Source organism: Crinia signifera, chromosome 9 (assembly GCF_055691185.1).
Source record: "Crinia signifera chromosome 9, ASM5569118v1, whole genome shotgun sequence".
NCBI lineage: Eukaryota > Metazoa > Chordata > Amphibia > Anura > Myobatrachidae > Crinia > Crinia signifera.
This window is the reverse complement of record NC_139225.1, coordinates 40,704,848-40,729,244: the sequence shown is the minus strand read 5'-3', so window position 1 is coordinate 40,729,244 and position 24,397 is coordinate 40,704,848. Positions and strand designations below refer to the sequence as shown.

General features: G+C 44.9%; 1 protein-coding gene across 2 annotated transcripts; it reads right to left on the bottom strand.

Annotated features, from left to right (window-relative positions):
* Nucleotides 1–635: 635 nt before the first annotated feature.
* ITGAV (integrin subunit alpha V) lies at nucleotides 636–20,882 on the bottom strand. Of its 2 annotated transcripts, none has more exons than XM_083158975.1 (3): nucleotides 20,790–20,882; nucleotides 5,081–5,136; nucleotides 636–4,394 (listed from the first exon to the last, which is right to left on the bottom strand). In XM_083158975.1, exon 3 carries the CDS (start codon nucleotides 4,354–4,356, stop codon nucleotides 1,267–1,269), a length of 3,090 nt encoding a protein of 1,029 aa, XP_083015101.1. In that variant the 5' UTR covers nucleotides 4,357–4,394; nucleotides 5,081–5,136; nucleotides 20,790–20,882; the 3' UTR covers nucleotides 636–1,266. The 2 variants fall into 2 exon arrangements, with proteins under 2 accessions (XP_083015101.1, XP_083015100.1); XM_083158974.1 differs by lacking the exon at nucleotides 20,790–20,882 and adding an exon at nucleotides 5,253–5,560.
* Between the last annotated feature and the right edge of the window lie 3,515 nt (nucleotides 20,883–24,397).

The window sequence follows — 24,397 nt, the reverse complement described above, 5'->3', positions numbered from 1 at the left end:
ACTAATGTCAAAAGTACAAAGGGACTTATAAAGAACAGTTGTAAAACTGCTGAAATGTGTTTGTTCCTTTCTAAACATACGGTACAGTGGATATTTGACCCCCTCAGTTTACTTCAGGCAGTAAATATACATTAATTAAAGATGGTGCGCAGGAAACTCTTACAAAAGGCACTGTAAGCTGTAGCTGTTATGAAATCATTTGCTTAATTTTTTTATGTGCTGTTCAAAAAGCATCAAGTTTCTGGTTAGTGACAGAGTTACAGCAACTTTCATGCAGTTACTTGAGCACCAGTCTAGGAACACCCCCCCCTCACAAAAAAAACAATGTACCCATTATCTTATATGCCTTCCACAACGCACCTCAGATTTGGGTAATTTCCGGGTTGCAGACATGTCAAACCGGCTCGAGGTGTGGTGTGAAAGCACCAAATCTTAAAATGTGGGTCGACCAAGCTGGCAATTCGACCCGGGTTATAGGAAGGGTTAATCCTGGGTTGCCCTCTATATAATGGATGACCCGAGTTAAATGTGAAAGTGCCGGACGGAGTTGGACCCGGAATCGAGATGTGAAAGGGGTGTTAATGGCAGTCTGAAAGGATGCTGGTTTATCATTGTCAACAAGCACACCACAAATATCTATATCAATTATTGCACTTTTATATGTTAGTACCAATTAATAATACCCAGTGTTAAAAAAAGCAATGTTTCACACATTAAAAAAGCCTTACAAAAGTATATTATTAACTACTGTAGGTGCTTGAAGATTAGTTTTTCTGGGCTGTGCGGCCCCATATATATATGTGTGTACACCAAAGTGTACTACTTCTGTATGAAAAATCCTTAAACCGACAGACTGATCATTCTACACACAATGCTGCTTTCATTGATACACAAAGCATGTTCTTCCCAGAAGAGCATTTAACTTAATTCAAAGTTCTATCAAGTCTCTAGAATGTATGCATATTACCGTTTCGTGTTCTTTTACTTGCGAAAGTGCCACGTATCAGAATTAGGCTTACATTACAGTGAATCTTTCATTTACAAAACAGCGGTGGCAGCCATTTTGTGGGCTGAATATATCAGGGGACTGCAATACTGAGGAATACAGCACTGAGGTAACTATTTTCTAGCCAGGAGCTGAATATTGGTGCAGCCCACACAATGGCTGCCTCCACAGTGCCACAGAAATTTTAAACTGGCAGCCATTTTTACAGATCAACCGGCCGCTGGAAATTATTCCTGTGAAAAAAAAAAGGAATGATTAACTCAAGCATCAGTGTTTCCTTCACCATTTTCTTGTGGCTGAAGCTGCTCTCGTTCTGCTTCCTCTTGTGGTGGTCGTACTCGTTTAAAGAAGCCAAGCTTGTACATTATGAGAACCATTAGCGCCAAAAGCAGTAAACCTGACAACACTGCAAGTACTATCACCCACACCGGGACTGGAGCGCTGGATGACTGATTAACCCATAAAATGTTCGTTGTGACCTCTGTAAAACTGTTTATATCAGGAAGATTCATATTTTTGTATGGAAATTGTAGAACGCTGAATGAGGCAGATGACTTTAGGGAAAAGGAATGGTTTTGGTTCTCGCTGTTCATAAAAGTTGGTGTCCATAGTCTTGATCTAATATATAAAATGGCACTTTTTCCTTTTTCTACCCGCTCTACATGACATTCAATCTTAAGACACTGGGCTATCCCACAGCCGAGGGTCTGCAAGTCACCTTCTACTTCCAAAAGATCCCGTCGATTGCGTTCATTTCGGGTGTCATTTTTATTGTCATCTGCCTGCGAAGTAGATTTCAGATTGAGAGGGTTGATTAGAACATCAGAAGTACAGTCCATAGGTCCATCAATTTCATATTTAACAATGTACAGCAACGTGTTGCTTTTGTACTTGTACGGCCATTGTATAGTAAGAATGGCTTTACTGAAAGCGCTGGGTCCATTGTTTCGTAGTTCAAAGATATGTTGAACTAGTGGCCCAACGTCGTCTTCCGTCACTGGATTTTCCATGGGCTCGAAGTTTGCAATTGGCAGGAAAACTTCATTGGGTGTAGAGACCCCTCTTATTTCTACAGCTGCTAACACTGCAAGGGCAATTTGCAGCGATTTTTTCTCACTGGAATTGTCATACTGATTTGAGCTTTGTATTTGCAAGTCAAAGCTTACGGTATTGTCCATTTCACTCATCTGGTGAACACTGAAGAGTAAGGCTGCTTGCAGCTTGGTTCCAGCTTTCATGGGATTTCCAAGATCGCATACAACAAGTCGCGTCTGATTCTCCGTTTTAAACGCACAAGACAACCTTGAGAAGGTGTCGTTGTTTCGGACGACACCAATGAAGTCAGCCTGGGGTGGCATGTAGACAAAAAGTTCTGCCTCGTAGGCACCCTCACCTTGATTTTGAGCATCAACAAACAGGGTCAACGGACTGTCATCTCCAATATAAATCTGCTTTTGCTCGCTTTCCACTTCCAACATTAGCTTTGGTTTGCATATATTGTCTTCACCACAATCTAGCAAAATGTGGGCCTGTTTGGTTAGGTTTGCCGGGGAGAACTGGTTCAGGATAGGCATTAGTCCAGATGGATCAGCTGCGGCTTCATAATTCATCTGATAATCCATGAAAACAGTTATAGGAGTCAGCTTGTCCCGAAACTCGCTCTCATCCCTTAAATATGCCGTTAATTCTTCACAGCGCATGCTCCCGCCAGTGTCTATAATCATGTCTTTGGAGTAGGTGGGCTGCTTTGTGAACAGGAACAGCGCACGTCGTACAGCTCCCTTCTGCTTAAGTTTATCCAGTAATAGTTCTACCTTAAATGAGAGGCGGTTGGGAATATTTCCTTTACTGCTGGCTTTGAGACAGAATTTTACATCAAAGCAGGAGGCTTGGACGCCATTGGAAATGGTACATGTTTTACTCTCAGGATTTAGGATTGATGGGGTCACATCCAAAATAGCATTCACAGTGACAACAGGTCTAGACCTGTATAATATGGCTCTATCTGCCCCAAAAGCTCCAACGACTAAATCTGGATAACCATTATTATCAACATCGGTAGCTCCTTTTAAAGAGTAGCCGAAACTTGGTGGCATGCTCTTGGAAGCCCACTGTCCTTCAAGTATCTGGGAAGGCGTGGTGCTTACTCCAGAGCTTCTACCATTGTAAATGTACACCAGGCCTTTTTTACCTTCTCCTGCATAAGGTGCACCAATGGCTATGTCATTAAAGCCATCCTGGTCCACATCCCCAAGGGCTGCAATAGAACTTCCAAATCTTGCAAATGGCTCAGAACCAGTCAGTTTTGACAGGAGCTGGAGTCCTCCTTTGTTTTGTTGAATGTAAACAGACACTTGGCCAACTTCCTGAAGCTTCCCATCCGATCCCCGATCCATAAATAGTGGAGCTCCAATTAATAAGTCCACCAGGCCATCCGCATTTATATCAGTGGTTGCTACAGCATATCCAAAGTAAGCTGCCATCTGTTCTCCGGTGAAGTTGTACATGAAAGTCATGCTTAGGCCATTATAAATGGAGACCATGCCCAAAGTCTTTACAGCCCTCGGAACACCGGACACAAAATCTTCCACACCGTCTCCATCAAAATCCCCAACGGACACAGAGTACCCCAAGTAGCTGTCATCATACTGTGGGCTAGCTGCGCGGGTGGCCAGTTGATTGGCATAGGTGACGCTGTATTTTTTGGGGTTGTACATCTTCAAAATGTCTTCCACAGTGTCTGAAATAATTTGGCCCTGCCAGTAGAAGCTGCCAGGACCTCCAAGCAGAACTCTGTCCTTACTGGTGAAATCAACACTAAATCCACCCTGGCAAAAGCCTTGTTCTTGGGCATCAGTTTTGGAATTAGATCTGCAAGGGGCATATTCCACAATGTCATCTCCATCCTTCAGGTAACATGTGCCAACTGGCTCCCTTTCGGGCTTCACCTCTGTCCTCCAATGATAGAGTGGGGCACAGGCCAGGATCTTGTTGCCTCTGGCTCTCAGGGATGCCCCAAACCACTGATTGGATTTGAACTCAATGGGGTCGTTAGGAGCAAAATCTCGATTACCGGTGGAGTCAAAGGTAACAGACTGGCACTGGTCACTGCTCCAGTCGCACTTCTGCACATCTCCGCCTTGGGTGATGCCAGGCTGGCTGGTGTTGGCTTTAGGGGCACCAATGAGCAAGAAGTTAGAGTTGCCATCAGGGGTGAAGAAGTCCACTGCAAAGCCGTAGTAGCTGCCATCAGCGCCAGCGTAGACTCTGGGCTTCTCTGCATCCAGATTAAATCCCCGGGACAAGCCTAGCAGCAGCGCAGTGACCACTAGGAGAGAGTCAGCGGCCATGGTGCCCAGGTAGTGCCTGCTCACCAGTGTTGTCAACTCTGTAATAAGAAAAAAACAAGCAACGGATGAGTGAAAAACAAGACCAAAACATGCACAGCAAACCTGCTTTTCCTTCTGGCTCTACAATGTCCAATCTAGTGCTCCACTCAGAGCTTAGGCAGAACCTCTCTCTCACTTCCTGAATGTATTAACTCCTTCAGGCCCAGAACCCGGTCTAATGCAGTCGTTAGATTTTCATCATAAAGCAGGACATTCTCTAAACTAACAAACATACTTCAATTCACACTGAGGGCCTGATTCAGACTCACAGCTGCAGCTTTGCAAATTTTGCAAAACTGCAACTGCCTGTGCTAGGTTGAGGAGGTGGTCGCGCAGCACTGGGTAAGACCACCCCGCTCTCTGAGTCACTCCCTGCAATGTGCCCACAAAAATTTGCAAATCGCTCGCACATTACCTGCTGCCACCTTAGCTGCGAAGCCAGGTCATGTTCCAGAGCACAGCGGCTGCGTGTTATGTCACTCAACCACTGTAGCCCCCCTGAGTGGTCCAGACCACTTCCACAAAACACTGCATCCTGAACCCCCAAAACGTTGCCCCTGGCCAGCGCTGAAGCTGTGATCCTTTCCTCTAGTTCGCACTATTATAAACTGCTCCAATACATACTCAGTAAACCCACCTCCCCATTCAGACCCACCCTCACAGGTTCCCACTTTATACACGTTACCTGTGTTGAGTCTTCTTTCCTGCAGTGGTGACTTCTCTCGGGCAGATCCGCCGCCACTGGAACATAAACAGACAAATAAGTAAACAATACAAATAACAAGCAACCATCAAAGATAACCCACACAAGCCCGAATGCACTGGTCATAAGGGGACTTGGCACAACTGCTGCTCACCCTCCGTCTGCTTTCTGTTGTGCGGTCAGGTAGCGGCTGTGCCCATCAGAGCTCAGTGCATGGAAAGCGCAAAACAAGCGTCTCCTGTACTAGGACATTCCTTCTCCGATCCTATTCCAGACTGGATGCCGATGGAGGCAGTATCCGAGGCCGAGCAGGGAGAGAGGGAGTCATAATAGGGGGCGGGGAAAGCCCCAGCCTGCTGCTGCTCGCACTATGACTCTCTGTCGCGTCTGCTTCCCGTCGGGGTGCTGTGTCAGCCCAGCTCAGCGCACTCCAGTGGCAGGGCTGCAAGGGTTACAAGGCTGGAAGCGACAAGGCCGGTCGCACAGGAAGCCGGCAACGAAAGAGGCTAAGCTCAAACTATTATAGAACGTTGTGTATCCTATAGTTCGGAGTCTTCGGACCAGGGATATGTTTCCCCATGTGATGAACAATGTAGCCCCCCCCCTTCACTCATAATTAATAATCGTGTATATATATATATATATAGTGGGCGGCACAGATCCTCTGGAAAGAGGCACATAGGTACTACAGTAGCTCATAGCAGGGCAGGAGAAGGGTTAATAATAGGGAGTGCTGGGAGCTGGCTGCGTGTCTGAACTAGCAACACATGCCTGTGTCCTGCATTCCCTGCTCTGCATAGTGTAAGCAGAGTCCATATATGGGAGCCGGTTCCTAAACCTCCCCTGGTACTGGGCACAGCCAGTGCTGCAAGAACTCCTGAACCTTTTGTATATATGACATAATCAGGAACCGGGTTCCTTCACCTGCCTTGAGCCAAAACTTTGCAGAATGTTTTTTTATTTGAAAGTTCTTTTTTAGTACATATATATATACTGTATATAAATTAGGCAGTTCCTCCAAGGTGTCCTGATTTTTTTCTGTTTTTTTTTTTTTTTTTTAATAGCTCTGCTGAAATCTATTTTTCCCCAAAAAAGTTGTGGGCACAGCACAAATCCCTGTGCTGGCCTGTTGCTTGCAGGCTTTCGTGGAATGGAAACGCTTGCTGCAGATATCAGCACTGCGCACAGATCCTAAACTATATTTAATGTGCTCTTGTTTATCTGTACCACAATGGGCCTGATTCTGGTTCATTTGCTAAGCAGCGGTCTTTCGCTGCTTAGCGAGCAGGCTAATGCCATCTGCCGGGCAAATGAACGGCCACCCCCGCTAATCCCCCGAAAGTATGCGTCATCCATTCCCATGTGAGTGGGACGGGACAAAAATGGTCGCCAACCATCAAATTATTTTTTTCCCTGTTCGCAAATACATGTCAGTCTACACTGACTTTTATTTGGCTCAGAAATGTCCGAGAATGGGGTGGGCGCTGTCGTTCTGTGACGTCAGCCGCCCGCCCTATGCAGGCTTTGCCATGCCTGCGTTTGCATGCCTGTGTTTGCCCACCATTTTTGGGTGCACCCACCATTTTTTGTGGGCACACATGTGCGTAATCGCGCATTTGCAGTCCCCAAACCATCGGAACAGACCGAATATACTTATATGCAAATAAATGTAAATCACCCCCAATGGCAGTATAAATGTGCCCCGATAATGTATGGTGCATAATCTGCACTAATGGTGCAAATTGAAAGTGTAGATTATCTTAATGTACGTTGGGCAATCTGCATTGTTATGCTGTGGTACTAAAGTGCGGTGGGTATTCTGGTAATGCGCGGTGGGTAATCTGCACTACTAATATGCACTCTTTTCCTATGGACACAGTGCTCTCCTCCCTCAGTTGCCATTTATCAGGACTGCTGTTATCTATGTGTGACCATCCTGTTGCAGTTGCTTATGGGGCCTTATTCTGGTTCACTTGCAAAAGCAAACTCCTTCTTTAATGGAGAAAACCATGTGTACTGTGGGGCAGATGTAACATGTAAAGAGAGAGTTAGATCTGGGGGAGTTATTTTGTTTATGTACAGTGTAAATACTGGCTGCTTTATTTTACACTGCAATATGGATATCAGTTTGAAGTACAAACTCCACCCAAATATAATTCTCTCTGCACAAGTTACATCAGCCCCACATGCAGTGCACATGGTTTTGTCCATTAAAAAGAGAATTTGATTTAGCAAGTGAACCAGAATCAGGCCCATAGTTTGTTAACCAACATGGTGCTCCTGGGAGATAAGCGTGGGGGTACATGCTCACAGATGTGTGTAACTAATGGATCATAGAATACTGGTTCTCAAACTCGGTTGGGGCTAGGCAAATGAGCTTTTTAACATTAACAAAAGCACAGAATTTCCAGCCCAGGTGGCAACTTTCCAACAGGTGTTTTAAGATAGCGTGTCAGAGGTTAATCCTGTGTGTAAGAGGTTAATACAGTCTTGCTAGGTGTCAGGGAGACCCCACTGTCCCAGGTGTCTGGGGTGAGGAAGCCTGTGTGTCACATGACAGGTAATGGGTTAGGAATGTATTGTTGTTGCCCCTCCCTTTCCTGAGTTTTTCTCTAATTCATTGTGAAAACTTTTTTCCTTGTTAAAGTCTGTCAGGACGGTTTATCTTAGTATAGTAGTTCTGCTTTCTGTAATCTAGCTTCTCCTTGCTTATACTAATTAGACACCAGCATTTTTCTTATTACCTTATTTTTTATTTTATTTAATTGAATTGTAAATTAAATTGAGGGAAATTGTCAACAAGGTAATGTGTTCCTATGCTCCCCGCCACCAACACATCGCACCCAGTCACTTTGCACTATTGTAAGTCGCACGACAGATACACACACCTCCCTTGTGAATAGTAATGATACATCTCTGGTATGTGTTAAAACAGGTGTGGATTAGTTGTTCACCAGCAAGTTGTTAGACAGTCATTAGGTTGACATGTAGGAAGGTCGACATGAGTGTAGGTCGACAGGGGTAAGGTCAACAGGGTCATTAGGTCGACATGGGTAAGGTCGACAGTAAAAAAGTCAACATGTTTTTTTTCCTTCAATTATTATTTTTACCTGTATGTCGTCCGCTCGCCATGCTTCGGAATTATTCTCCCACGACACCCTAGTGGATGGTAGAGCATGAAATACCGCGTGTCGGCACATGTCAGCTCAAAAAAACAGTTTAAAAAAAACCATGTCGACCGAACCCATGTCGACCTAATGACCATGTTGACCTTACTGCATGTCGACCTAAAGTCATGTCAACTTATCTGCATGTCGACCTATTTCTTGTCGACCAACCTGGTGGTGACCCAATGACCGTATCCCGTTAAAGCCACACACCGGCAAAGGTAATAAACAGCAAAGCTCTATATAGGTATTTGGGGGCTGATTCAGAACTGATCATTGTGCGCATTCACAGTGCGGCCAATTATCGATATACTGCGCATGCGTATGGCCCATGGTACGCATGCGCGGAGCCTGCTAGTGAAGAAATCTTGGTACTTTTTCCTTCGCTAGCCATTCCCAAGGTTGATTGACAGGAAGTAGGCGTCTGGGAGAGCTAAGAAAACCACAGGCGTGGCAGAAAAAAATGGTAGGCGTGCCTAGGGAAATGCAAGCATGCTGTAGCGTTTTAGGGGAGAGTGTATGACGTCAGGTCCAGGCTGGATATGCCTGTTTTCATCGCAGCCTCCGAGTAATGTAGGGTACACACCAGGACGACCCGCTCACGATGCACATCGTGAGCGGGTCGTCAGTGTCTCGTCCGACCCGCTCACGGTGACGCGGGGGGGCACGACCCGCTCACGATGTGCACCGTGAGCGGGTCCGATCCGATGGCGACCCGCACCCGGCTGTATGGTCGTCATTCAGATCCTACCTGCAGCAGGTAGGATCTCAATAACGACCGACCGACCCGCGGGACCGCGCATCGGATCGGTCCACAGCAGGTCAGAAAAGGGCCCAATCAGCACACAATCTACATCCAATTGATCGGAATTGGATCTAGATTGTGGGGATCGGGCCCTAGTCGTCCTGGTGTGTACCCAGCATTAGACTATGGCTACTCCTAGCTTGTGATAACTGGTGCCAGGTGTAAAAATCATTCGATGGTGAGCCTGTAACAGAGTATTTTGGACATTTTCGCTCAGTTGGGAATTGATTGCTAGGCATACACTTCCATTCTCACAGCCAGCACATTATTTTGCAAGCTGGAATGTTGCACTAGTGGGGCAGCATCTACCTGATCACAGCTAATTCATTCAGCAGCCATCAGTTCTGAATTACCCACTTAATGTAATCAATAGTGCCAAGAAGGTTGAGTGGGTACTCTGTACTCGGGCCTGTTGGAGGGGGTCTGACAGGAGCCTGGGTCCCGCTGCCCTTCTGCACTTCTACTTTGCAAAGAGCCGCACTTCAAAGGAGAGAGAAAGCTGACATGTGGCATGAGCATTCAGTCCCCTCTCTCCCTGCGTGGGGAACGAACGCACCCGCTGGCAGGATTGGACAACCCATGCGATAAGAGATTACCGGAGTTGTGCTAATGAGACGTGTTGTAAGTATGTGACACAGGGCATTGGGCATTGATAACACTTTCCTAGGTAATGATGATCCCTACAGACCACCATAATATAACATTGCTGTGCCTAACCGCCTTACGCCACAGTAATGTCCCTTCCCATTTCCTACAGAGGTGAAAATGGCCCTGACTGGAATCAAACCAGTGCTGTATGGCATTAATGCTAACCACTGTGCCAGCAAGCTGCTGTTTGTAGCCAAGATTAAATTAACACACCCAGAGGTCAAAAGAACTCCAGTAACATGATTCTCCACCTACAGGACCAGAAGCTGTATGTTACTGTGTATAACAAAATGCTGAGCGAGGTGACAATTCTCAATACACGCAATAAATAACTACTCAGAAATATGGAGGTGAAATGAAATCAAGATATAAATGGAAGTAGAAGGAGAATTCATCCCAGAAATCAACAAGGCACAGCTCTACATACTGTACATACATACATACAATGGCCCTGATTCTGGTCTCATCCATTCCGCGTTTGCGCAGGGGAACGATGTTCAGCGACTGCGCATGTGCATCAACATTTTCACACATGTGCAGCCCCTTGGTGTGAGCAGCCATGGCGAATTGATTGTTCGCTGGCCACTCACACACAGCACTGGGCATTCCCACGGAGTTTTAGCAGTGACAGGGGGGCAGACAGCTGATGTCAGTGGATATCAGCTGCCCTCCTGCTTCCCGTACATGGACTCACAGATCTAAGACACCAGAGAGGTGTCTAAGATCTGCGAGCGCTGTAGAAATCATTCGATGGTCGGTCAAATGATTTCGTGTGTCCCCCCCCCCCCCCCCCTGGCGTGCGAGGGAGGGTGGCCATTTGTGCGGGCGCTGTTTAGAGGACCCGCAAAGCTGCGAATGTCATGGCTTTGTGGGTCAACCAGAATCACCCCCAATGTACTTACTTAAGGCCCATACACACTAGCCGATTTTCAGCTGAAAATTGCTAATTTTGGCTGTTTTGAGCGATTTTCAGCTGAAAATCGCCTAGTGTGTAGGGACCACAGATGACAGATTAACGATGATGCGCGCTCCCGCATCATCGTTAACGAGGTCCCCCGTCGGCTGGTTTTACCAGCATGTCTAGCGATGATGGCTGGTTTCTCAGCCATCATCGCTGAGTGTGTACGCATGGCCGCCGGGCTGAAAGATGATACACTTTCAGCCCGAGTGACCGTCCCGCCCTGTTCCCCTGCCCGAGTCCCGCCCCGCAGTGTGCGCTATGCACTTTAGCCTGGCTGGGCTTCCCTTGCTCCCTCCCTGCTCCGTATTGACACTGAACAGAGCAGGGAGAAGAGGCTGCACGCTCCGTCCGCCCCGCCCCCCTGCTTCCTCGCCCCGCAATCTCCCCGTCCCTGTGCTCTCTCCTTTCCCTCCCCCTGCTCCGCTTTGTGACACTGACTGCGTCGCATGGAGCAGGGAGAAGAGTCTGCAGCACACACGAGCAATGTAATTGTCCACCCCGTCTGTTAACCCCGCCCTCTCGCCCGCCTGCTGGCCCGCCCCCCTACTACTCAGTCAAAGTGATTAGCCACTGCCACCAATGTAACTGGTGACTGTAGTGCCCACAATATATATACATTGCTGGTACAGGCCAGCAATGTATATAGTTGCACCACTGCCACCAATGTATATTTATTAAAGTACCACTGCCCACCAATGTTTTATAATAGGCAGTAACATATATATTGCTGTGTCCACAGCAATGTATATGTTACCCCAGACATTGCCCACCAATCTATACTTTGTAATGGCAGTAATGTATAGATTGCTGGCGCAGGCCAGCAATGTATATGTTACCGCCTACACTGTCCAGTGCCCACCAATGTATATTATGCTATGGCAGTAATGTATACATTGCTGGTGCAGGTCAGCAATGTATACGTTACCGCCGACACTGCCCACCAATGTATATTTTGTAATGGCGGTACCGTATACATTGCTGGTGCAGGCCAGCAAGTTATAAGTCGCCACTGCCCACCAATGTATATATAAAAACCGGTAAAGTATGTACATTGCTGGCACAGTCCAGCAAGGTATATACATTACCAGCTTTTTCCTATAAAATGTATACATTTCTTGCCTGTGTGATTAAAGGCCCATACAAACTGGGCGTCTTTGAGCTGAAAATCGCTCAAAACACCCAGTTTGAGCGGCTTTCAGCTCAAAGCCGCCCAGTGTGTATGGTCCCGCATCATCACCGGGAAAGCCGCTCATCTGCTGGTAATACCAGCAGATGAGCAGCGTTGAGGACGGCTTTGCATAGCTCTGCGCTATGCAACGCCATCCTCTCCCCTCCGTCGGCGCCGGGCAGGGGGAAAGTCGCTCAGTGTGTATGCACTGAGCGGCTTTCCCCGCAGCGATGAACGCAATCAACGCTGTACATACATGCTGGGCATAGTCGCCCAGTGTGTATGGACCTTAAGGGGAAAATCATTAGATGAAAACACAGCCGTGCAGATATGTGGGATTTCACCCTGGGTGGGGCAGAGTTTACCTGATTGCTGGGCTCTGAATATATGCAGCCCAGCGATCAGTTCTGAATCAGGCCCCAAAGGCAGACATGCACTGAATAAAACCCTGCGCCCACCCTTGGTATTCAAACCCAGCCCATTATGTAAATCGCCTTTTATATGAAAGATTTTCAGCAAAGTCTTTCGCCTCCTGAAAATCTCTCGCTCTTTGGGAAAATAGCTCAGTGTGTACGCACTACTTTGGTGACAGGTATATCTATCAAAGATTTTGGCAAAGTCTTTTGAAATGAAAATCTCTAAGTGTGTATGGGCCATTACACAGAGATACTAACATATACACACATACTCAACACACACATGCACATTGTATTTACATACATACATATGCAATGTACACACACACACACTGCACATACACACATAAACTATATATATATATATACACACACACACTGTGCTTGCATACATTTACACTGTACATAACGTGGCTGAAGTTGGCTTCTTATTCGGCCAGCTTCTTATTCGAGCTCCAGCTTCTTATTCGAGCTCCAGCTTCTTATTCAGAAAAATCACTTTTACAAGGGTTAATGAATGATGGACCACAAATTTCACTGCAGAAATCAACACAGGGGGGTTGCCTACATATGACCCACTTGCAATTTCTTTTGACCAACAATGATTTGGGCAGAAAATGGGCACAAAAATGGGCATGGGTCCCAGATATCATTTTGAATAAGTAGCTGGTGTCCTGCAAGGGTTAAACAGCGTTGGTCAAAAAATATTACACTGGAAACCCGCACAGGGGGGGTCACTTACATATGACCCACTTGCCATTTCTTTTGACCAACAAGGATTTGGGCAGAAATAGGGCAGTAAAGTGGGCATAGGTCCCAGATGTCATCATTTTGAATAAGTAGCTGGTGTCCTGCAAGGGTTAAACAGCGTTGGTCAAAAAATGTTACACTTGGAATCCACACAGGGGGGTCAGATACATATGACCCACTTGCCATTTCTTTTGACCAACAAGGATTTGGGCAGAAATAGGGCAGTAAAGTGGGCATGGGTCCCAGAATCATCATTTTGAATAAGTAGCTGGTGTCCTGCAAGGGTTAAACAGCGTTGGTCAAAAAATATTACACTGGAAACCCGCACAGGGGGGTCACTTACATATGACCCACTTGCCATTTCTTTTGACCAACAAGGATTTGGGCAGTAAAGTGGGCATGGGTCCCAGAATCATCATTTTGAATAAGTAGCTGGTGTCCTGCAAGGGTTAAACAGTGTTGGTCAAAACATATTACACTTGAAACCCACACAGGGGGGTTGCCTACATATGACCCACTTGCAACTTCTTTTGACCAACAAGGATTTGGGCAGAAAATGGGCACAAAAATGGGCATGGGTCCCAGATATCATTTTGAATAAGTAGCTGGTGTCCTGCAAGGGTTAAACAGCGTTGGTCAAAAAATCTTACACTGGAAACCCGCACAGGGGGGTCACTTACATATGACCCACTTGCCATTTCTTTTGACCAACAAGGATTTGGGCAGTAATAGGGCAGTAAAGTGGGCATGGGTCCCAGAATCATCATTTTGAATAAGTAGCTGGTGTCCTGCAAGGGTTAAAGAGCGTTGGTCAAAAAATATTACACTGGAAACCCGCACAGGGGGGTCACTTACATATGACCCACTTGCCATTTCTTTTGACCAACAAGGATTTGGGCAGAAATAGGGCAGTAAAGTGGGCATGGGTCCCAGAATCATCATTTTGAATAAGTAGCTGGTGTCCTGCAAGGGTTAAACAGCGTTGGTCAAAAAATATTACACTGGAAACCCGCACAGGGGGGTCACTTACATATGACCCACTTGCCATTTCTTTTGACCAACAAGGATTTGGGCAGAAATAGGGCACTAAAGTGGGCATGGGTCCCAGAATCATCATTTTGAATAAGTAGCTGGTGTCCTGCAAGGGTTAAACAGTGTTGGTCAAAACATATTACACTTGAAACCCACACAGGGGGGTTGCCTACATATGACCCACTTGCAACTTCTTTTGACCAACAAGGATTTGGGCAGAAAATGGGCACAAAAATGGGCATGGGTCCCAGATATCATTTTGAATAAGTAGCTGGTGTCCTGCAAGGGTTAAACAGCGTTGGTCAAAAAATATTACACTGGAAACCCGCACAGGGGGGTCACTTACATATGACCCACTTGCCATTTCTTTTGACCAACAAGGATTTGGGCAGAAATAGGGCACTAAAGTGGGCATGGGTCCCAGAATCATCATTTTGAATAAGTAGCTGGTGTCCTGCAAGGGTTAAACAGCGTTGGTCAAAAAATGTTACACTTGGAATCCACACAGGGGGGTCACTTACATATGAACCACTTGCCATTTCTTTTGACCAACAAGGATTTGGGCAGTAATAGGGCAGTAAAGTGGGCATGGGTCCCAGAATCATCATTTTGAATAAGTAGCTGGTGTCCTGCAAGGGTTAAATAGCGTTGGTCAAAAAATCTTACACTGGAAACCCGCACAGGGGGGTCACTTACATATGACCCACTTGCCATTTCTTTTGACCAACAAGGATTTGGACAGAAATAGGGCAGTAAAGTGGGCATGGGTCCCAGATGTCATCATTTTGAATAAGTAGCTGGTGTCCTGCAAGGGTTAAACAGCGTTGGTCAAAAAATGTTACACTTGGAATCCACACAGGGGGGTCAGATACATATGACCCACTTGCCATTTCTTTTGACCAACAAGGATTTGGGCAGAAATAGGGCAGTAAAGTGGGCATAGGTCCCAGATGTCATCATTTTGAATAAGTAGCTGGTGTCCTGCAAGGGTTAAACAGCGTTGGTCAAAAAATGTTACACTGGAAACCTGCACAGAGGGGTCACTTATATATGACCCAATTGCCATTTCTTTTGACCAACAAGGATTTGGACAGAAATAGGGCAGTAAAGTGGGCATAGGTCCCAGATGTCATCATTTTGAATAAGTAGCTGGTGTTCTGCAAGGGTTAAACAGCGTTGGTCAAAAAATGTTACACTTGAAACCAACAGAGGGGGGTTGCCTACATATGACCCACTTGCAATTTCTTTTGACCAACAATTATTTGGGCAGAAAATGGGCACTAAAGTGGGCATAGGTCCCAGATGTCATCATTTTGAATAAGTAAGTGGTGTCCTGCAAGGGTTAAACAGCGTTGGTCAAAAAATGTTACACTTGGAATCCATACAGGGGGGTCACTTACATATGACCCACTTGCAATTTCTTTTGACCAACGAGGATTTGGGTAGTAATAGGGCAGTAAAGTGGGTATGGGTCACAGATTACATCATTTTGAATAAGTAGCTGGTGTACTGCAAGGGTTAAACAGCGTTGCTCAAAAGAAATGGCAAGTGGGTCATATGTAAGTGACCCCCCTGTGCGGGTTTCCAGTGTAATATTTGTTGACCAACGCTGTTTAACCCTTGCAGAACACCAGCTACTTATTCAAAATGATATCTGGGACCCATGCCCATTTTTGTGCCCATTTTCTGCCCAAATCATTGTTGGTTAAAAGAAATTGCAAGTGGGTCATATGTAGGCAACCCCCCTGTGTGGGTTTCAAGTGTAATTTGTTTTGACCAACACTGTTTAACCCTTGCAGGACACCAGCTACTTATTCAAAATAATGACATGTGTGACCCATGCCCACTTTACTGCCCTATTACTGCCCAAATCCTTGTTGGTCAAAAGAAATGGCAAGTGGGTCATATGTAAGTGACCACCCTGTGCGGGTTTCCAGTTTAACATTTTTTGACCAACGCTGTTTAACCCTTGCAGGACACCAGCTACTTATTCAAAATGATGACATCTGGGACCTATGCCCACTTTAGTGCCCTATTTCTGCCCAAATCCTTGTTGGTCAAAAGAAATGGCAAGTGGGTCATATGTAAGTGACGCCCCTGTGCGGGTTTCCAGTGTAATATTTGTTGACCAACGCTGTTTAACCCTTGTAGAACACCAGCTACTTATTTAAAATGATGATTCTGGGACCCATGCCCATTTTTGTGCCCATTTTCTGCCCAAATCACTGTTGGTCAAAATATATTGCAAGTGGGTCATATGTAGGCAACCCCCCTGTGTGGGTTTCAAGTGTAAAATGTTTTGACCAACACTGTTTAACCCTTGCAGGACACCAGCTACTTATTCAAAATAATGACATCTGTGACCCATGCCCACTTTACTGCCCTATTACTGCCCAAATCCTTGTTGGTCAAAAGAAATGGCAAGTGGGTCATATGTAAGTGAGCCCCCTGTGCGGGTTTCCAGTGTAACATTTTTTGACCAACGCTGTTTAACCCTTGCAGGACACCAGCTACTTATTCAAAATGATGACATCTGGGACCTATGCCCACTTTACTGCCCTATTACTGCCCAAATCCTTGTTGGTCAAAAGAAATGGCAAGTGGGTCATATGTAAGTGACCCCCCTGTGCGGGTTTCCAGTGTAATTTTTGTTGACCAACGCTGTTTAACCCTTGCAGAACACCAGCTACTTATTCAAAATGATGATTCTGGGACCCATGCCCACTTTAGTGCCCTATTTCTGCCCAAATCCTTGTTGGTCAAAAGAAATGGCAAGTGGGTCATATGTAAGTGACCCCCCTGTGTGGGTTTCCAGTGTAATTTTTTTTGACCAACGCTGTTTAACCCTTGCAGGACACCAGCTACTTATTCAAAATGACGATTCTGGGACCCATGCCCACTTTACTGCCCTATTTCTGCCCAAATCATTGTTGCTCAAAAGAAATGGCAAGTGGGTCATATGTAAGTGACCCCCCTGTGCGAGTTTCCAGTGTAAGATTTTTGACCAACGCTGTTTAACCCTTGCAGGACACCAACTACTTATTCAAAATGATGATTCTGGGACCCATGCCCACTTTACTGCCCTATTTCTGCCCAAATCCTTGTTGGTCAAAAGAAATGGCAAGTGGGTCATATGTAAGTGACCGCCCTGTGTGGGTTTCCAGTGTAATATTTTTTGACCAACGCTGTTTAACCCTTGCAGGACACCAGCTACTTATTCAAAATGATGATTCTGGGACCCATGCCCACTTTACTGCCCTATTTCTGCCCAAATCCTTGTTGGTCAAAAGAAATGGCAAGTGGGTCATATGTAAGTGACCCCCCTGTGTGGGTTTCCAGTGTAAAATTTTTTGACCAACGCTGTTTAACCCTTGCAGGACACCAGCTACTTATTCAAAATAATGATTCTGGGACCCATGCCCACTTTACTGCCCTATTTCTGCCCAAATCCTTGTTGGTCAAAAGAAATGGCAAGTGGGTCATATGTAAGTGACCCCCCTGTGTGGGTTTCCAGTGTAATATTTTTTGACCAACGCTGTTTAACCCTTGCAGGACACCAGCTACTTATTCAAAATGATGATTCTGGGACCCATGCCCACTTTACTGCCCTATTTCTGCCCAAATCCTTGTTGGTCAAAAGAAATGGCAAGTGGGTCATATGTAAGTGACCCCCCTGTGCGGGTTTCCAGTGTAATATTTTTTGACCAACGCTGTTTAACCCTTGCAGGACACCAGCTACTTATTCAAAATGATGAAATCTGGGACCCATGCCCACTTTACTGCCCTATTTCTGCCCAAATCCTTGTTGGTCAAAAGAAATGGCAAGTGGGTCATATGTAAGTGACCCCCCTGTGTGGATTCCAAGTGTAACATTTTTTGACCAACGCTGTTTAACCCTTGCAGGACACCAGCTACTTATTCAAAATGATGATTCTGGGACCCATGCCCACTTTACTGCCCTATTTCTGCCCAAATCCTTGTTGGTCAAAAGAAATGGTAAGTGGGTCATATGTAAGTGACCCCCCTGTGTGGGTTTCCAGTGTAATATTTTTTGACCAACTCTGTTTAACCCTTGCAGGACACCAGCTACTTATTCAAAATGATATCTGGGACCCATGCCCATTTTTGTACCCATTTTCTGCCAAAATCATTGTTGGTCAAAAGAAATGGCAAGTGGGTCATATGTAAGTGACCCCCCTGTGTGAATTCCAAGTGTGTTATGTTTTGACCAACACTGTTTAACCCTTGCAGGGCACCAGCTACTTATTCAAAATAATGACATCTGTGACCCATGCCCACTTTACTGCCCTATTTCTGCCCAAATCCTTGTTGGTCAAAAGAAATGGCAAGTGGGTCATATGTAAGTGACCCCCCTGTGTGGGTTTCCAGTGTAATATGTTTTGACCAACGCTGTTTAACCCTTGCAGGACACCAGCTACTTATTCAAAATGATGATTCTGGGACCCATGCCCACTTTACTGCCCTATTTCTGCCCAAATCCTTGTTGGTCAAAAGAAATGTCAAGTGGGTCATATGTAAGTGACCCCCCTGTGCGGGTTTCCAGTGTAAGATTTTTTGACCAACGCTGTTTAACCCTTGCAGGACACCAGCTACTTATTCAAAATGATGATTCTGGGACCCATGCCCACTTTACTGCCCTATTTCTGCCCAAATCCTTGTTGGTCAAAAGAAATGGCAAGTGGTTCATATGTACGTGACCCCCCTGTGTGGGTTTCAAGTGTAATATGTTTTGACCAACGCTGTTTAACCCTTGCAGGACACCAGCTACTTATTCAAAATGATGATTCTGGGACCCATGCCCACTTTACTGCCCTATTTCTGCCCAAATCCTTGTTGGTCAAAAGAAATGGCAAGTGGGTCATATGTAAGTGACCCCCCTGTGTGGGTTTCCAGTGTAATATTTTTTGACCAACGCTGTTTAACCCTTGCAGGACACCAGCTACTTATTCAAAATATCTGGGACCCATGCCCATTTTTGTGCCCATTTTCTGCCCAAATCCTTGTTGGTCAAAAGAAATGGCAAGTGGGTCATATGTAAGTGACCCCCCTGTGTGGATTCCAAGTGTAATATGTTTTGACCAACGCTGTTTAACCCTTGCAGGACACCAGCTACTTATTCAAAATAATGACATCTGTGACCCATGCCCACTTTACTGCCCTATTACTGCCCAAATCCTTGTTGGTCAAAAGAAATGGCAAGTGGGTCATATGTAAGTGACCCCCCTGTGTGGGTTTCCAGTGTAATATTTTTTGACCAACGCTGTTTAGCCCTTGCAGGACACCAGCTACTTATTCAAAATGATATCTGGGACCCATGCCCATTTTTGTGCCCATTTTCTGCCCAAATCCTTGTTGGTCAAAAGAAATGGCAAGTGGGTCATATGTAAGTGACCCCCCTGTGTGGATTCCAAGTGTAATATGTTTTGACCAACACTGTTTAACCCTTGCAGGACACCAGCTACTTATTCAAAATAATGACATCTGTGACCCATGCCCACTTTACTGCCCTATTACTGCCCAAATCCTTGTTGGTCAAAAGAAATGGCAAGTGGGTCATATGTAAGTGACCCCCCTGTGTGGGTTTCCAGTGTAATATTTTTTGACCAACGCTGTTTAACCCTTGCAGGACACCAGCTACTTATTCAAAATAATGATTCTGGGACCTATGCCCACTTTACTGCCCTATTTCTGCCCAAATCCTTGTTGGTCAAAAGAAATGGCAAGTGGGTCATATGTAAGTGACCCCCCTGTGCGGGTTTCCAGTGTAATATTTTTTGACCAACGCTGTTTAACCCTTGCAGGACACCAGCCACTTATTCAAAATGATGAAATCTGGGACCCATGCCCACTTTACTGCCCTATTTCTGCCCAAATCCTTGTTGGTCAAAAGAAATGGCAAGTGGGTCATATGTAAGTGACCCCCCTGTGTGGATTCCAAGTGTAACATTTTTTGACCAACGCTGTTTAACCCTTGCAGGACACCAGCTACTTATTCAAAATGATGAAATCTGGGACCCATGCCCACTTTACTGCCCTATTTCTGCCCAAATCCTTGTTGGTCAAAAGAAATGGCAAGTGGGTCATATGTAAGTGACCCCCCTGTGTGGATTCCAAGTGTAACATTTTTTGACCAACGCTGTTTAACCCTTGCAGGACACCAGCTACTTATTCAAAATGATGATTCTGGGACCCATGCCCACTTTACTGCCCTATTTATGCCCAAATCATTGTTGGTCAAAAGAAATGGCAAGTGGGTCATATGTAAGTGACCCCCCTGTGTGGGTTTCCAGTGTAATATTTTTTGACCAATGCTGTTTAACCCTTGCAGGACACCAGCTACTTATTCAAAATGATATCTGGGACCCATGCCCATTTTTGTGCCCATTTTCTGCCCAAATCATTGTTGGTCAAAAGAAATTGCAAGTGGGTCATATGTAGGCAACCCCCCTGTGTTGATTTCTGCAGTCACATTTTTGGTCCATGATTCATTAACCCTTGTAAAAGTGATTGTTCTGAATAAGAAGCTGGAGCTCGAATAAGAAGCTGGAGCTCGAATAAGAAGCTGGAGCTCGAATAAGAAGCTGGCCGAATAAGAAGCCAACTTCAGCCTCGTCTGTACATACTGAATATACACATACATACACACTGTATATACAATAAATCCACCCGCATCATAATAGAATAGAGAGGCAGGCAGCATACACAGCACTCTCTCCTACCTACCAGCCTCTTCCACAGGAGCCCCAGCCAGTACAGACACTGGGCCCAGCACAGGGACAAACATCACCTTACCCCAGACTTCAGTGAGAGGGCACAACAATCCCACATTCCAGCACAGGACAACCATCACTTTCCCTGGGAACACAACACAGGGACACACATCACTCTGTCTGGGAATACAGCATTGAGCACAGGCAGGGGGGACACACATCACTCTCAGGAGAACAGCACTGAGCACAGGGACATGCATCACTATCCCTGGGAATGCAGCACTGAGCACAGGGACACACATCGCTCTCCCTGGGAATACAGCACTGAGCACATCTACACAATATCAATTTATAAATATATGTAAACAGTTACACATTAGTACAAAACACAAACATGACATATCTAACAAAAATATATATTTTTTACATATCTTAAAACAATACAATTTTGAGAAAAAAATGCACTTTAAAATATAAAATGCATGCTGGAGGCTCGTGGACCCGAGCTGCAACAAGCGGCATCTTGCATCAAAAGGCAATATTTTCTATCTAAAAAATATGGTACTTGTTTCCTAGCACGGCCACACCGATTTGTATCGGGGTGATCGTGTCGGAAAAATCGCGTCGGTCGCATCGCATGCGACCAAATCGCATGCGATGCGACTGATGCGATCGACCCGATTTTTACATTGAATCAAATGTGAATAGGGCCCCTGGGACCCTATTTTACATTGGATTCAATGTAAAGTAGTCCCCAGACCCACAATTTTACCCCCTCAACGCCACCCCACGATTGACGCCAACCCGAAGCGTGGTGAGCGGCGGCGGTACGCGTCCTCCGACCTTTTCATACCCCTACTATCCACGTCGGCGTGGATTTGAGAATATAAAGTGTGGCGAGCGCAGCGAGCCACCGAGCCCGAAGCGTGGCGAGCGGATGCGTATAACTTCACAGGTATACGCGTCCGCTCGCCACGCTTCGGGCGCGGTGGCTCGCTGCGCTCGCCACACTTTATATTCCATGTTAATGCCTGCGACCGACGCGATGCTCCCGATTTTGCCTTTACCGGCAAAATGGACCTGATTTCAAAGGAAATCGGGTCCATCGCGTCCATCGTGTACCTTAACTTTAAGGTACACGATGGACAAGATTGTGGCCGTTCTAGGAAACAAGTACCAAAAATATATACATAATGAGGATATACATTCAATTTTCCTATAATATAATCAAAAACACTATATCATAAAATACAACATTGTCTATACCAGTGGTAGCCAACCCTAGCCCTCAAGAGCTACCAACAGTTCACATTTTCCAGACAACCTAGCTGCTGCACTCATTACTCACTGACACATTTTAAAAGATCCACAGATGGAGCTAATTAGCTCACTTGTGATTCTGTGAGGAGACCTGCAAAACATGCACTGTTGGTAGCTCTCGAGGACTAGGGTTGGCTACCCCAGGTCTATACACTATTGCCTCTCTAATCTCGTTTCTATCTCTAGCAGACACAGACAAAGGGAAAAAGAACAGAAAAAAATATATATAAATAATCAAGCATTTTATATCATGATATTTTCTCACAATGATCTTAAAAGTGCATATGACGTGAACATAATATAAAGAATGTAGGGCCGCGACAGCGCTCCACATCAAAAACGCCCCACCTCGGTACCCCATAAGAAAAGACACAGAGGTCCGCAGACCCAACAACTGTGTCTCACCAGTGTATCGTCAAGTGTGCGTCTATCAGTGGAGAAAAGACACAATATCGCAGCCCTCATTCATACCCGCTGGTGCGAGGGTACCAACTGTATATATCCAGTAGGTTTCACGCCTACTCAATTTATTTAGGATGTCTCCACCTCGCTCGGTCAGTGATATTTGTTCTAATGCTTTAAATGAAAAATGCTTGAGATCTCCGTTATTACATGTTAAAAAGTGTCTGGACACACTGGGGGGAATTTACTAAAGGAAATTTTTAAAAAAATAGGTGTATTTGTATCCAGAAATACACTTATTTTTGACATTTATTATCCCGAAAATACGGCAGTTTGTATTTGTATAGATAGCACATCAATACGAATACGAATTGCCGTATTTTCGGGATAGTAAATGTCAAAAATAAGTGTATTTCTGGATACAAATACACTTTTTTTTTTTACAAATTTCCTTTAGTAAAATCCCCCCACTGTGTGTATTGACTTTATTACGTATATTACATGTGTGCTCTAAAATCCGTATTTTTAATTGTCGCTTAGTTTTACCAATATATCGTTTCCCGCTGCTGCAGGATAACATATAAATCACAAATGTACTTAGGCATGTCATTTTACTTTTTACATTCCAGGATTTAGTCCCCTCACTATTAAAATACTTAAACTTATCCCGATCAACATATTGGCACGTCTTGCATTTCGAGCAGGGAAAGAACCCCTTTGTTTTATTTAACCAATTTGTGCTTGTAACCGTTTTTAAGTGACTGGGAGCTAAATTAGTTTTAAGAGTAGCTGCTCTCTTGAATACTACTTGCGGTCGATTTGGGGTAATGGTTCTCAGAAGAGGAACCAATAAAAGGACATCCCAATGTTTAATAAGTATCTTTTTTATTTTATCACTATCCACATTGTATTTAGTGACAAAAGGAATAAACATGGTATCAGTTTTTTTTGTCTTTTGTTTGGTACACTAATAGATCCTGTCTATTTTTATCACTTGCCTTTTTACATTTATATATCAGATGTTGTGGGTAATTTTTCTCTTTAAACCGGGTACTGTAGATGTCTGTTTGTTCCTCACATTTTTCTACTGTAGAGCAGTTCCTTTTTAGTCTTATGAACTGCGAATAAGGAATATTTGACACCTATTTACTAAGATGACAGCTGGAAAAGTTGATGTAACTGTTGCTGTCGACACATTTAATGTATGTATATGTGTCGATACATTTTGTAGATTCCCAGTTTGAGGTATCTAAAACTAAATCCAAAAATTCGATTTTTACAGCATCATACTTAGATTAGGAACAAGGGGGGTTATTCTAGTCCATTCTTTCTGACAAAATCCTTCTTAGATGGACAAAACCATGTGCACTGCGGGTGGGGCAGATGTAACTTGTGTAGAGAGAATTAGAATTAGTTGCAGGGGGTGATATCCCCTTTTGGTTTTCATTATCCAACAGATACTGACCATTTCTGCCTTGTCTTTGTTTTTTTGTATTGGTGGAGAAACGTCTGCCGATTGGCGTCTGAGAAAGACAGATTATCACTTGCATTCAGACAGCGCAAGTGTATTCACCACTTTGTATATTTGGATCGTATGTTTTGGGACTGTTAATCCCTGGTGTCTACAGTGCTGCAGTTCTGGGGCGCGGAGTACTTAAACTAAATTTTTGTGTTTACAGTACATATAATATATATATATATATATATATATATATATATATACGGTATACAAGAAAAGATGTCACTCCGGGTCTTGATTGACAAAAGTGTAAAAACTTTACTGGCAAATGTCTACGCCGTTTCGGGACTAGCCCGTCTTCAGGACATGCACGTGCATGTCCTGAAGACGGGCTAGTCCCGAAACGGCGTAGACATTTGCCAGTAAAGTTTTTACACTTT

What these genes read in the sequence shown, in the direction of transcription:
- ITGAV (XM_083158975.1), bottom strand. Translation starts at nt 4,356, where the DNA reads ATGGCCGCTGACTCTCTCCTAGTGGTCACTGCGCTGCTGCTAGGCTTG.